We start from the raw sequence: 14,109 nt of genomic DNA on the forward strand, positions 1-14,109 counted from the left end.
GAAATTAGGACTGAGACCGTCCTATGCAAAGGATATGAAAATACTCATTCTATTCTAGAATCCTGTGGACTGATTCAACTAATTTGCGGACGCTTAAATATTTCATGATGTTGGTTGACACGCAAACACGCTGGTCACGTGTTATGCCATTGTCCACTTGTAAATGCTGCTTATACTACACTCCTAGCAAATATCATATGACAACGGGCTCACTCCCCGGATCATCTTATTCAATCAATTAGATTTGACAATGCTAGAGAGTTTACATCGAAGACTTTCGATGGATATTGCAATGAGACTGATGTTGGACATCATATTCTCATGTACACACCCAAATGGTCTCGCGGAAATGACTACGATGGTAGTCAGGACATTGGTAATGTGCACCAATCTCCTTATATCCGCTTAGGGTGATGCAATATCTCATGCAGTTATGCTAATTCGTCTACGACCTACCGCCACTCAATGTATCTCTGCGTTACAGCTAGTGACTGGGTACAAGTATTTCGTACTTACGCACATTTGAGTGAGCCATTTATGTGCCAATTATGCCACCACAGCGCACTATGATAGGTTCTTATAGACGAATGAGCAACTATGTTGGATTTGAGATTTCAACAATCGTCCGCCACTTAAGTCCGCCACTTAATGTCCTTGCTAGGCGATCTCTTGACCACATGTCTTGCGGATTGTCACTTTGATTAGACAGTCTTCCCATCGTTAGGGGGAGATAAGAACACGAATGATCAGCAGGAACGACAGGAATTGTCGTGGTCTGTCCCCGCTATGTCTCATCTCGATCCCCACTAAAGTGACGAGATCACACATATTTTCTGCAAACATGCCTGCAAGGATGGACGTCTCTACTAGAGGACGTAGCGCCACCCTACATGGAGGTAGGCATGGAGCCAACGCTAAAGAAAGTGTCACTCTGGCGTTACAGGCCATGGCCCCAGCTAGGATGCATGGGAGGCCCGTGGGTTCGAAGGATACCTTGGCACAACCCAATCCTTTAATCATCGATACTCAAAATCCATCTCATAAGAATCTTCTGGATTAAGGTTACCGTTGGGGGACGCCTCAATGTCAGAACCTATTCCTAAGAATATAGAGCTCTTTGAAAATTACACTAGTGTACATGAGACGTGGGATATAAACTCCATCATAATTGATGATGCAGTTGCGCATTTCGTTGCGCATGAGTTTGTTGAGTCCAATAATATCGAACCACGCTCCGTTGATGAATGAATGCCAAAGTAGAGAAATTTGGCCTAAATGGAAATATGCAATCCAAGTTAAGTTGGATTCTCTAACGAAGATGAAGGTTTTTGAGCCAGTGATGCCAACACCTCCTAACATAAAACCTATTGATTAATAGGTCTTCGTTAGAAAGCATGATGAGAAAAAGAGATGGCATGCAATCTCGCTTTATGGCGCAAGGCTTCTCACAAAACGCCTTGGAATCGACTACGATGAGACATATTCTCTCGTAATGGATGTCATTCCACTCCACTACCCTGTCAGTTTGGTAGTTTCCGAATAACTGATTATGCAGCTTACGAATGTGGTCACTACGTATCTCTATGGGGATTTAGATACGGAATATACATGAAGGTTCATGGTGGACTTCATTTACCCAAATCAAGTGGCTCTAGACCACGGAGAGCGTTTGCAATAAGGTTGAAACGCTCACTAAAGTGACTACTTGATTGGAAAAGGATATGCCCGCGCTTTTCCATAACAAGTTTCGGATTCTATCGCGGTTCATGTTGGACATGATTTTCATTGGAAGCCCTTAAAGAGTTAAGGAAAACCGCTGGACACTTGAAATCCGATTTTGAGATGAACGATTTTGGGAGAACACGATTATGTCTCAGTTTGGAACTTGAGCATCGTGTTGATAGATGCTTAGGCATTTTGACATGGTCAAACCTTCAAGCACCCCCATGATCGTTCGTAGTCTTGATCCTGAAAATGATCCTCTTCGTCTGAAGGATGATGACGAAGATGTGCTAGAGGCAGAAGTACCTTACTTGAGTACAATAGGCTCATTATTATACTTAGCTCAATGCACAAAACCAGATATCTCATTTGCCATGAACTTGTTAGCTAGAGATATAGCTCTGCGCCAACGCGACGCCATTGGATTGGTGTAAAAAATATCTTTCGGTACTTGAGATGTACAATTGATATGGGCCTGTTCTATCCTTACAGAGAGATGATGGATTCGGACCCATCACACACCAGGAACGCCGCCAACACTGGCCTGCGTCCACTATCCCCATCCCAAAACGACATGTGTTTTGGAAGGTTTTGCTGATGTTGGGTATCTCTCTGACCCACACAAAGGTCATGCCCAAACTGGTTAAGTGTTCACCATGGGTAAGACCGCGATATCTTGGAGGTCTACAGAATAGACCCTAGCCGCTATATCTTCGAACAATGCAGAGATTATTGCTCTTCACGAAGTGGTTCGTGAATTTATATGGATTGGATCCATAGTTACGCATGTTCGAACAATTGTGGTTTGAAGTCTACCACAGATGAGCCTACGAGCATATAGGATAATGCTGCTTGTTTTGAACAAATGAAGCAAGGCTATATCAAAAGCGACAACACCAAGTATAATCAGCAACAACAGACTCTCCTCAAGATCAAAGTGAACTAGGTTCAATTTGAGGACAGTGTGGCAGGCTTGCTCACTAAGTCATTGCCTAAATTCCACTTTCGAGAAACATGTTGGTAGCATCATTTGCGGAAGTTATCCGAATTCCCATGACCATAGTCATCGGGGGGAGATGCAGACATCAGGGGGAGATATCTACATGTATGCTCTCGAAACGTGAATGGTGTGTTGTGCTCTTTTTCCCCTTCGACCGAAGTTATTTTTGTCCTACATGGTTTTTGTTACTCGGCAAAGTTTTTAATGAGGCAACGAGAGGAGCACCACATTTGGGCGACACAAGGGGGAGTGTTCAAGTAAATCCAAAATATGTGTCTGGCCCAAACTCTAGGCTACTTAACCTAGTTGTAATAGGGTTTAGAATTAGAGATATTCTCGGAGATATTCATAGATATCCGATTAATTGCACGATTATATTTCCTTGTACAACTCTGATTCTATGTCTTGTAATCCTCTATATAAAGAGGCCCCTATTATCAATGAAAGCACGACTCAATTCTCTCCTAATTTCAGTTTTTCTTAAACATGTAGTACATATTAGAAGCAAACATATATATGAAAGGACAATGACATATTTGCCCTGTTTCCTGATATACAAATCCCTAGCAGCTAGGAGAAGAGAAGATTTTCAGTGTCATGATGGTTGAAAATTAACTAACATGAACCGTAAGATACGTGTCTGACAGGAGTGACAGCCTCTTTAACTCTCGGGTCACTTCTTCCATTGTTGGTCTTTCTGCACTACTCAACTTGAGGCATTGCTTTGCGAGTTCTGCGACTGCTCTAACTTGTTCTTTGTTTTGTTCCTTAACTGGTGGAGCAAGAATCTGAAACAGGCCATTTTGTTGATCCATGGACAAAAGGAAATGACAAGTTATGATTCGTTGATTTTCTGGTCTATTAAAGGATATGGGCTTCTCTCCAGTTAAAATTTCTACCAAAACGACTCCAAAGATGTAGACATCACTCTTATCTGTCAATTGGCCTGTAACGAAATACTCTGGGTCCAGATAACCGAGTGTCCTCTGCACCAATGTACTTATCTGGGACTCATTGCTAGGGACTAAACTTGGAGGTCCAAAACCAGCAACTTTGGCCAAGCAATCAGTTAGTAAAATGTTGGAAGATTTGACATTTCCATGAATGATTGATGAAGAATGCAAATAAGCAAGACCTGGTGCAGATTCTGATGCTATCTTCATAAGGATATCCCCATGTGGCATTGCAACTTTCCCATTTTTCCAATCATGAATGTAATCGAAAAGGGTCCCGTTAAAGGTGAATTCATAAACCAAAATGGGAGCTTCAGTCTCTAAGCAGCAGCCCAAGAACTTGATCACATTTTGATGGTTGATATGGGCAAGAGTGATAATCTCATTTATAAAACACTTGATTTGGCCCTCCTCCACTAGTACCTTTTCTTTTGCAAAAATGATCTCCATCACAAGCTCCTCGGCTGTGAAAATTTTTGAGCATCCTGCTCCAGGTCCATGAGAATTAGCAATATGCTGCTCTAACAATAACCCTCCATTTTTTTTGAACAACTTGAATTTAGGATGAATGAAGAGTTTTTCTTCACACTAGAATAAACATACCCAAGATCACGTACAAAAGCAGAGAAAGAGAGGAGTAACAACCTGCAAGGTAAATTGCTTTGAGTTATATCTATATATATACACCTTAATTTGCTAAGAAGTGGTATATTTAGCAAAGTAACTAATGGGAACTAGGGTAGAGAAATACCTAAAAGGAAAGGGATCGGACTTGCAAATACGTAGGGGGAGCCAAAAAAAAACACCGGCCCAACCATGATTTCCTGATCGTTTCGGTATAGATCGTATAATTCCATACCGATATGAGCAAGCATTGAAGGTCCAAGGAAGTGGACAAACACCATAGTAACAGTACTCGGGTACTTCCTTCCACTCCTGTTCCTCGATAGCTTAAGGAGATAAAATTTGTCAACAGAGTTTATATATGCATACAGCTGAGCAATACAGACTTCTATAATCTACTGATTCTATGTAAAATAAAATCTGCAGTTTCGGCTGATTATCAATGATCAGATATATAAGTAGACTTGCAAAAGCCTAGATATATACTAGCAGCTGGCAATCCATTGTAAATCAATGACAAAAGTGGAAAATATGATCTCATAATAAGAAAGAATGAAATGATATATAGCGACTGACCTTGGCATACATCAGTGGGATAAAGTGTCTTTGTTTCATAGTTATAGGCATATGCATATAACCCAAAGCCATAGCCATATTCATTGCCATAAGCATCCCCTTGGATGCTGCACCAATACTCTAAACCGGCTAAACTCAAAGCTTTCTCAAAACAGAAGTTAATATTAGTAGCATTGTTATTGCTTTGCCTAAAGTCAACCCCGTCGCTTAGATAAAATTCTTTTGCACTTTTTATGTCAAATGGGAAGGGAATTCTGAGGCTGGAGTTGGCTGATAATGCATTCGCTGTGAACAAAAACAATATGGAAGCAGCTAAGCTAAACCAACAATAGATCATGTTGTGCAAGAAATATATGACCTCCTATCACAATTATGCTTTTCGATCTCTCTCAGCTATGAACTGCAGTAGTTATGGCTGGTTTGTATATAACGTACTAATCTGGTCAAATATTGGAGACAAGCTATGGTACCTACCATTATAAGAACAAAAATTTGAACAAAAATTTACAAATATTTGAACCAAAATTACAACATTGAGAACAAAATTTATCATATTCATTTACACTATTTACAACATTGAGAACAAAAATTACAACATTGACAACGAATTTGTTCAAAACTTGTAAAAGTGTCGTAAGAGGTGTAATTACCATTATTAGAACAAAAGATTACACAAAGTAGGACTCAAATTACAATTTTGAGAACAAATTTGTTCTCACTTTGTAAGTGTGGGTATGGGATACATACCAGCACACTAGAATTTCCCCAAATGTTGTGTACGGAAATAGTGTTGTTCCTTCCCATTTTCTTCCTTTCACGTGAAGATAGTTGAACTAGAGCCTCTTATTTAATTTAAGGTCACCTCTGGGTTTATCTATAATTTCTGGAACAATTCCTCTTGTCCCGTTATATCAAAGTCTCTGTTTCCTTCATCTCCTATCCTAATTCATATATATAGCTTCTTTGGCACGGAACTCATATGTAATTAATTGACAGACTTTCGGCGTTGGTCTTCTGTAGTTGTTGTGGATCATATATATTTATAATTCAATTTTTTTTTTCTTTTTTTTTCAAAGAGGATCAAAGGATTTCCCTCCTACCCCCATGGTGACTCGAACCCAGGACCTGGATCTTAGGTAGTGGGTGCTCTAACCACTGAGCTAACACCACTTCGTCTTTTATAATTCAATTTAGTGTGTCTAACTCTATATATTATGATTATCATTTATCAAATATTTAGGTTGGAGTGCCTGTCTAAAAGTGAAGGAGGTTTAGGTTTCAAGAATCTGCATGCTCATAATTTATCTCTGCTTGCAAAACAGGGATGGAGATTAATCACTAATCCTAATTCCTTGTTGTCTCGTTTGCTCAAGGCTAGGTATTTTCCGAATGGTTCTTTTTTGGATGCAGATATGGGGGATTCCCCCTCGTATGCATGGAGAAGCATTATGGAAGCTAGAACTGTCCTTCAGGCTGGATTACTTTGGCAGGTTGGTAATGGCTCCTCTATTCATGTTTGGAGTGATCAGTGGATTCCAACTGTTTCTCCTCATCAACTCTGTAAACCGGCTGCTTGTAATATTGAGCTAGTCTCTTCCTTGATTGATGCGGATACCAAAAGTTGGAGGGTTGATGTTTTGCAACGTCTATTCTCTCAAGAAGTTGTTGATGCTATCTTGTGTGTTCCTCTCAGTCATAGAAATAGAAGCGATCGTTTGAGCTGGAAGCTTGGGAATAAGGGTACGTTTTCTTCTAAAACTGCCTACTATGTAGCTCGGGAGGTGGTGATGGGGGATGTCTTTGCTTCCTCCTCTATTGGTGATCCTTTTCGTATTCTCTGGAAGTCACTTTGGAAAGCTAAGATCCCTGGGAAGGTCTCTATATGTATCTGGCGAGCTTGTCACAATGTGTTACCAACTAGAGAGAGTTTGAGTAAGAAGGGTTACACTGGTGATATGGGATGCCTGCTTTGCCGTCACCAGGTTGAGAGTGTTGGCCATGTATTATGTGGGTGCCCTACTGCGCAGGAAATCCTTACTGCTCCTCCTTTTTCAATTCAGGTTCCTATTACTCATTCTTTTATTTTTAAGGAATGGTTACTTGAGCAAGCATCTACTCTTTCTTATGAAAATTTTTCTAAGCTGTTGATGCTTTTATGGGGTCTTTGGAAGAATAGGAATGATAAATTGTGGAATGATAATGCTAAAAACGCTTCTACTATTGTTGCTTGTACTATAGCTTGGTATGAAGAGTTCCTTCAAGCTAATCGGGATACGATTATGGTAATCGATAAGAGGACGAAAGCTAGAGCACATTGGTCCCCTCCCATGAGTGGCTTATTGTGCATGAATGTTGATGGTGCTTATGTCTCTTCTCTACAACATGGAGGCATTGGAGGTGTTCTGCGTAATGAGAAGGGTGAGTTCATTGCAGGCTTTGCTTATAGAGTGACTAATGTGTCCTCTGCCTACCATGCTGAGTTGCTTGCTATTAAATCTGGGCTGGAGCTTATTCAAGCGCTGGGTGTGTCTAATGTTGCTATAATGAGTGATTGCTCAGAGGCAGTGAAGGCTGTGACTGCAGAGGATCATGACTTCTCTACTTTGGGAATCATTGTTGAAGAAATTCAGGAATTGCTAGGTGATTTGCTTTCTATAGGTGTTCATCATACTTATAGGACCGCTAATCATGTTGCTCATAGACTAGCAGGATTTGGTTTTGATTCTGACATTCATATGGAATGGTTTTCTCAAGCTCCAGAGTGTGTCCTGGATGCCCTACAGTACGATTGTAATCGTATAATTCATTAATACAATTTCATCTTTTCCTCAAAAAAAAAATATTTAGGTTGGAGTGCAAATAGCAGAAACATACATTGGATTGAAATTGAAGAAAATTGCTAGTAATTAGATTAATAATGAACATATAGAGGAAGATGTAACAAGGTAACTGTCTGAGCTATATGAGATAGCTGGGTAGGTGTGGTTCAACTCAACATTTTCAACTTCCTGGCCACTTCTTCCATAGCAGGTCTTTCTGCACTACTCAAACTGAGGCATCTCTTTGCAAGCTCAGCTACTGCTCTGACTTGTTCTCTGTGTCCCTGTTTTATGACTTGTGACCCAACAATCTGATCAAACAGACCACTTTGTAACTCCATGGACGATACAAAATGGGAAGACATGATTCTTTGACTTTCTGGTCTACCAAATGATATTGGCTTCTCTCCTGTTACAATCTCTAACAAAACCATTCCAAAGCTGTAAACATCGCTCTTATCTGTCAATTGGCCTTAATGAAAATACTCCGGGTCTAGATAGCCTAGTGTCCTCCGAACCAATGTGCTTATCTGTGATTCATTACTAGGGACTAACCTCGAAGGTCCAAAACCGATGACTTTGGCCACAAAATAATGAGTTAACAATATGTTGGAAGACTTGACATTTCCATGGATGATTGATGCAGAATGCAGATAAGCAAGGGCAGCTGCTGATTCTGAGGCTATCTTTAGAAGGGTATCCCAAGGCAATGAACTCTTCCCATTCGTATGATAAATGTAGTAAAAAAGGGTCCCATTAGAGGCCAGTTCATAGACCAGTATGGGAGCTTCAGTCTCCAGACAGCAGCCCAACAACTTGACGACATTTTGATGGTTGATTTGGGTAAGACTGATAATCTCATTTATGAAATGCTCAACTCCATAATCTTCTGGACCAAATATGTGACTCTTCTTCTGACAGTTGATGGTCATTAATTTCTAGCTCAGATGTAAAAATTGTTGTACATCCTCTGGTTGAAGCATTAATATGCTGCTCTAATAATAACCCTCCATTTTTCTGGAAGAACTTGGATTTGTGCTTAACCAACTTCTGTGTCTTCACACTGGAATAAATCCCAGTGATCCCAAACAAAAGAAATAAGCAACAAAAGCCAAGACCTGCAAGTTTTCAGTAAGTTAGTTATCTATGCATCTCTGCTAAAAATTCTAAATCATAAAAAAAACCATGATAATCATCGATGTGTTATGGTTTAGGCCAAACTACCTACTTACCTAGAGTAAAATTTGCCCGAAAGACTTCTGTTGTGTTTTAAATGATTACTCGCAAGTGCATGAATCGATTGTAGTATAGTTAGTGCAAGCACGAGGTCGTTCCAACAAGGATTGAAACTTGAATTGATTCTAACTCAAATAACCAATTGAACACAAAAATAAACAAACATTGGGGAAGATTGTGATGATTGAAATTATAACTAAACAACTAAGAATAGAAACAAAAGAATTGAGAGAAGGGTTTTTTTAGAAGGTTAACAAAATATGAGAGTTGAATGCTAAGACTTTGAATCCACCACCTAGTACTTCTACTCTATTGCTAGCTGACAACCATTGAATTCCCTAGATTTTAGGCTAATGATTCCCGTACATAAGCCTTATTGATCCCGGACATATGCCAAAGTTCTTCTAACTTATGAATTCCAACTTATTGATCCTGTATAGAACTCACGTAGCCAAACTATAATTCACTCCACTTAATGATCAAGTTCAAGCAAACATGTTCAACTCCATTAAGCAAAAGAGAACTAGGAAATCATGCAAACAAGAATATCGACTATGATCAAGCACTTGTATCCTTAATTCACAACTCTTTAATCACAAGATTAATTATCTTTTAGCACCCTAGAAAACATCTACTCATTGATCAAGCATCATGTTCTCCAACCAAATAACTCATAAACAAAACCTAGGTCGTATTGATCCCGAGCAAAGATTTTGAATAAAAGTTCTATTGAAACGGTGATTAAGAGTTTAGCATAGCAATCTATAAATTAAATAGCAAACCAACTAAACAAATAGAATAGTCATACTAGGGGCTTCATCTCAGCCCTAGCTTAGAAGTTTAGCAAAAAGAAACAATAAAAATAACTAAGAAAAACATAGTAAAGGAGGAATAAAGATGGAGGTGACTCCTCTTGCTCTTGTTGCGTCTCAATCTGCTCTCCAGGCCGCCTCTTCTGTCTAGACGTCCTCTTTTTCTGCCTTGTATGTCTCTTTTTAATTCCTACTTGACTTGGGCTTCTTAAGTCTTCTAGTCCAACTTGGAATAGATTTCTTATCTCTAAAGAAACACAAGGTTATTATAGTCAACGCAAGAAATTACTCCAATTATGTCAGATACGTTCAGTCTTGTTCCATTCGAGTGCTAAGATCAACCGACTTGGGCCTCACAAGTCAGATTCCGAAAAGATATGCAAAATCCGTCAGAATCTGCCTTCCCGAACTAGGTTCACTTAAATCATCATAACTTCCTCCAAAAGAATGCGAATCCACTTCTGTAAAATTCCTCAGAAAGCTAACATCCGTATCTTTCCAATGGTATATGGCTTGCCTGATAATTCCTTGTGAGAAGGTACAGTTTAATCCTCAAAGTTGACGCACAGCAGAGACAATTCTGGACGCTTAGGATAGCAAGCACCCTTTCAATCCTGCGTTTGACTTTAAGCTCCAAATCATTCTTTTCTCCAATTTAACCTACAAAACACAAAGACAAAGTAAATGACTCAAAGATGACAAGTTCTAAACCTAGAATCCTACATTTAAGGGTATAAAAATGTATGAAATTATGAACCTATCAACTTCGCTGTTTGGAAGGTAACCTCTACCACTTTTCATGTGGTATGCCAATTTATATTGTGTGCCAACTTCGATGAGTGAACGTACAGATCGTTTATCACAGTTGTGAAAGACAGCTAGTTTTTCATAGTATGGCTGTCGCAGACTACTGATGTTTGCTACCATGGACAAAGGAAAGATGAGGCTGGACTTGGATGGTGTACCAGTAACACAAAGTCTCATGGTAAACCAAAAATACATGGATAATAAAGTTATGTTTACTATACTCTCTGCCTCCTTGGGAAAAAAGTTCCTGATGCCTCTTGGAATGGAGGAATGGCCACAGCCAATACCAGAACAAGCCCCATCCTCCTGATCAGCCAGAGAGCTATTGATGTTCAAAGTTAATGGTTCATAACCTATAAAACCAAATGGTTCATAACCTATGACTATAAAGTTATTTGCATTAGTGTTGGAGGTTGTAACCACCTGGCGGCCATCTGTCAAAGTCATTGCAGCTTGGACCTTGTTAGAGTGCAACATCTTTGCTTCAGCTCCAGTGTAGCAGAGGTAATTACTATAAGTGTAAAAGGAGTTATTTACGCGTACCTTGGTAGATGAAGAAGCTTGTATCTCTGCCTCAAGATTAGTGCCACTACATAATTTGTCAAGCCAGTGGTTACCTAGAGAAGATCCACTTCCTTCTCCAATAGTGCCGAAATTAAAAGGAATTGTGAGATTGAGATCTCCACATTCTTTTTGGTTGGTATTGGCTTGTAATGGAATTGTTGTAAACAAAAGCAAGATAGAAGCTAAGTTAAACCAAGAGAGCATGTTGTGGAATTGCTGTAAACAAAAGCAAGATCGAAGCTAAGGTAAACCAAGAGAGCATGTTGTGCAAGATATGCCCTAGTCCCAGAATCAAGCTCTCCTATTATTTTCCTTTGAACATTCTAACTCAATCTGATTTTTTTTTTGGTCTGACTAACACAATCTACTTATGTTGAAGATCAAGTACGCAATGTGTAGGTGTAAATGTCAGTTGAGAAGAAAAGGAACTTGACCACAATCTTAAACAGATATAACCACAATCTCTCTCTAGAAGTGAGGAGTTGAGGGTTTTGATGGGGTCGGCCACGAGCCCACGACTAATCAAAGCTATTGAGTTGGCTTGGGTTCGGGACTGGAAGCATGTTTGGCTAGAAGTTGATTCATCTCTTGTTCTCACATTCCTTCGCTCTCCTCATATGGTGCCTTGGCAACTTCGAGTGGAGTGGGGTAATTGTCTTCATTGGATTTCTCAGATGCACTTTCGTTCTTCACACATTTATAGAGAGGGTAATCAAGTTGCTGATGCTTTAGCTAATTTTGGTGATTCTTTGTCTGATATGATTTGGTGGGATTCGATTCCTCAATTTGCAATTTCTTTTTGTGCCTGAGACCGTTTAGGTCTTCCTAATTTTTGTTTTAGCTAGTTTGTAGTGCTTTAGTTGTTCTTGAAGAGGCATGTCTCTTCAACCTTTCGAGCGGTAAGGTTGTTGTCTTCCCCTTTGTAAGTAAATTGGGCTATTACCATTCAATACATGATTTCCCATGGTCATAAGGAAAACATATGATGCAGTGGATTGTGAGAATAATTCTCCTGGCTTCTCGGTGGCTCAAGGAAACAAAGAGAAAGATTGCAGAATCGGAAAATGGAGAGAAGATCAAGGAGAATCGCCTCACTGATCTTGAGTTAAATATGGTATTCATTTCATATCATTTTGCATGATTTTAAATTGATATCGGTTAGATTGATTCAAATATTCTCATCTGCATTAAAGAGTTTTCAACATGCATATCAATTTGAGATATTGACTGACTTTGGTTAGGAAAGGTTTGATTGCATATTCAAAATAGTTTTAAAAACCTTTCCATGTTTAATTTTTTGGTGACAAGAAAAGATTTGATTGATGGGGAGTTGTACTCCTCTATAAAAGGTTTGAAACTGCATCTTAGCATGTAGAGTTTTCGAGACAAATAAGTTGCAGTGTGTGTTGCATAGTCCTCACAAAACATTTTCATGAAAAACTCTCCATGATTAATTATTGTGTGTGTATTCTTTGTTGTATTGCATGAGATCAGTGAGAAAAGAAATCGAGAAAGGGCAGATTGCTTTGCTACCATAGATCAGGTTATTCTTATGTAGAATAGGCAGTACAAGGTGTAAACAAGTTAGTTGATTTGCTTGTAATGTGGTTGTGTTAAATACCACAACTTGTTTCTTGTAAAAACCTGATTTCATAGTGGATTGCTTTCTGTGTGTGGGCTATATAAACAGCCTCGCAATGATGTTTCCTCAGTGGTGAGGTTTACACTGCGTTAGCAAGTCTTGGTGTTGTGAGTTGTAGTTTTGGTTAAATCTGTTCAAGCAATGTATTGTTACCAAAACCTGTTCCATGTAGTATTTTCATTTGGCATCAGAGCGGGTTCTAGAACTTTCTAGTGATCCCGAAAATGATGGAACATTCACGTGATAGGGCTGCTGGTGGATCTGTAAATAGTCTTCCATGGTTTGATGGCGTATGTGAAAAATATACTAAGTGGAAGATATACATGAAATCATATCTCTATGCTCAAGATGAACATGTGTGGAACATTGTTGAAAATGGCTGGACTGTACCGGTGATAAAAGCAAAAGGAGAAAGCTCTTCCATTGCCACTCCCAAACCGAGGAAGGACTGGACTGAGGAAGAAGTTCGTGATCTGCAAGCAGATTTCAAGGCTAAGAACAACATTTTCACAGCCCTATCTGAACGGGAAAAACTGAGGATCAGTCATTGTGATACTGCCAAGTAGGCATGGGATCTTCTACAGACTACATATGAAGGAAATAAAAAGGTATGTGCACAAAAATTACAAGCACTGATCTTTGAGTTCGAAACCATGACTATGGGAGATGATGAAACCGTTGATGACTTCCATGGTAGAATTCTTAAAATTTTCGGTCAGTGTCGTAGTCTGGGAGCACCTTTTGATGAAGATAAAATTGTCAAAAAGATTCTCAGGGCCTTGCCAGAAAAGTTTCATTCAAAAGTTACTAGTATAGAGGACTCATATGATATTGATGAGTATCCACTCGATGAGCTCATCGGCAATCTCAAAACTTATGAGATGAGGTTAAAATCTGAGAAGAAAAATAAGGGTGTAGCCTTCAAGACAGTAAAAGGAGTAGAAAAAGAAGAAGAAACACTAGATCTGGCTCTATTGACAAAGGAATTCAAAAGATTTCTCAAAAGCAAGAACTCCTCTAGAAATCCCAATGCTTCTAGGAAAAACACTTATGGCGAAAGCAGTAGCAGCAGTGACTATAATAGCAAGAATGCAAAAGGAAGCTTCAAGGGAACCCAATCAGGAAAACCTAACTGCTATGAGTGTGGTGGCTATGGTCATATCTCTACTGACTGTGGAAATAGGAAGCATGGAAACAACAACAACAAGTCTCTTCTTTCAACTTGGAGTGATGATGAGGCTCAACAAGTGGAAAATTTGGCTCTTGTATTGTTAATGTTCAAAGTCTGGCGGTAGCCAAACCTTCGTTTAACGCCGGTCCGGTGGGCGGACCGCTACTCTGTGGATTTGGTGAT

The 14,109-nt window shown here is 39.4% G+C and overlaps 2 protein-coding genes across 2 annotated transcripts; both read right to left on the reverse strand.

The window, feature by feature from the left end:
* Window positions 1-3,333: 3,333 nt before the first annotated feature.
* LOC133728033 (putative wall-associated receptor kinase-like 16) lies at window positions 3,334-5,212 on the reverse strand. Its single transcript, XM_062155460.1, has 2 exons — window positions 4,876-5,212; window positions 3,334-4,160 (listed from the first exon to the last, which is right to left on the reverse strand). Exons 1-2 carry the CDS (start codon window positions 5,210-5,212, stop codon window positions 3,334-3,336), a joined length of 1,164 nt encoding a protein of 387 aa, XP_062011444.1.
* Window positions 5,213-7,861: 2,649 nt separating this feature from the next.
* Window positions 7,862-8,626, reverse strand: LOC133728049 (wall-associated receptor kinase 17-like). The gene is made up of 2 exons (XM_062155472.1): window positions 8,250-8,626; window positions 7,862-8,135 (listed from the first exon to the last, which is right to left on the reverse strand). Exons 1-2 carry the CDS (start codon window positions 8,624-8,626, stop codon window positions 7,862-7,864), a joined length of 651 nt encoding a protein of 216 aa, XP_062011456.1.
* Between the last annotated feature and the right edge of the window lie 5,483 nt (window positions 8,627-14,109).

This window comes from Rosa rugosa, chromosome 1, assembly GCF_958449725.1.
Source record: "Rosa rugosa chromosome 1, drRosRugo1.1, whole genome shotgun sequence".
In the NCBI taxonomy this organism is placed as follows: domain Eukaryota; kingdom Viridiplantae; phylum Streptophyta; class Magnoliopsida; order Rosales; family Rosaceae; genus Rosa; species Rosa rugosa.

Bases quoted from the DNA above. Each gene is read 5' to 3' on its own strand.
- LOC133728033 (XM_062155460.1), bottom strand. From the start codon at position 5,212: ATGATCTATTGTTGGTTTAGCTTAGCTGCTTCCATATTGTTTTTGTTC. The intron at 4,161-4,875 runs GTCAGTCGCTAT...GACCTGGAGCAG, and splicing joins TCCCACTGATGTATGCCAAG to GATGCTCAAAAATTTTCACA.
- LOC133728049 (XM_062155472.1), bottom strand. From the start codon at position 8,626: ATGACCATCAACTGTCAGAAGAAGAGTCACATATTTGGTCCAGAAGAT. The intron at 8,136-8,249 runs GTTAGTCCCTAG...CGATGTTTACAG, and splicing joins ATCGGTTTTGGACCTTCGAG to CTTTGGAATGGTTTTGTTAG.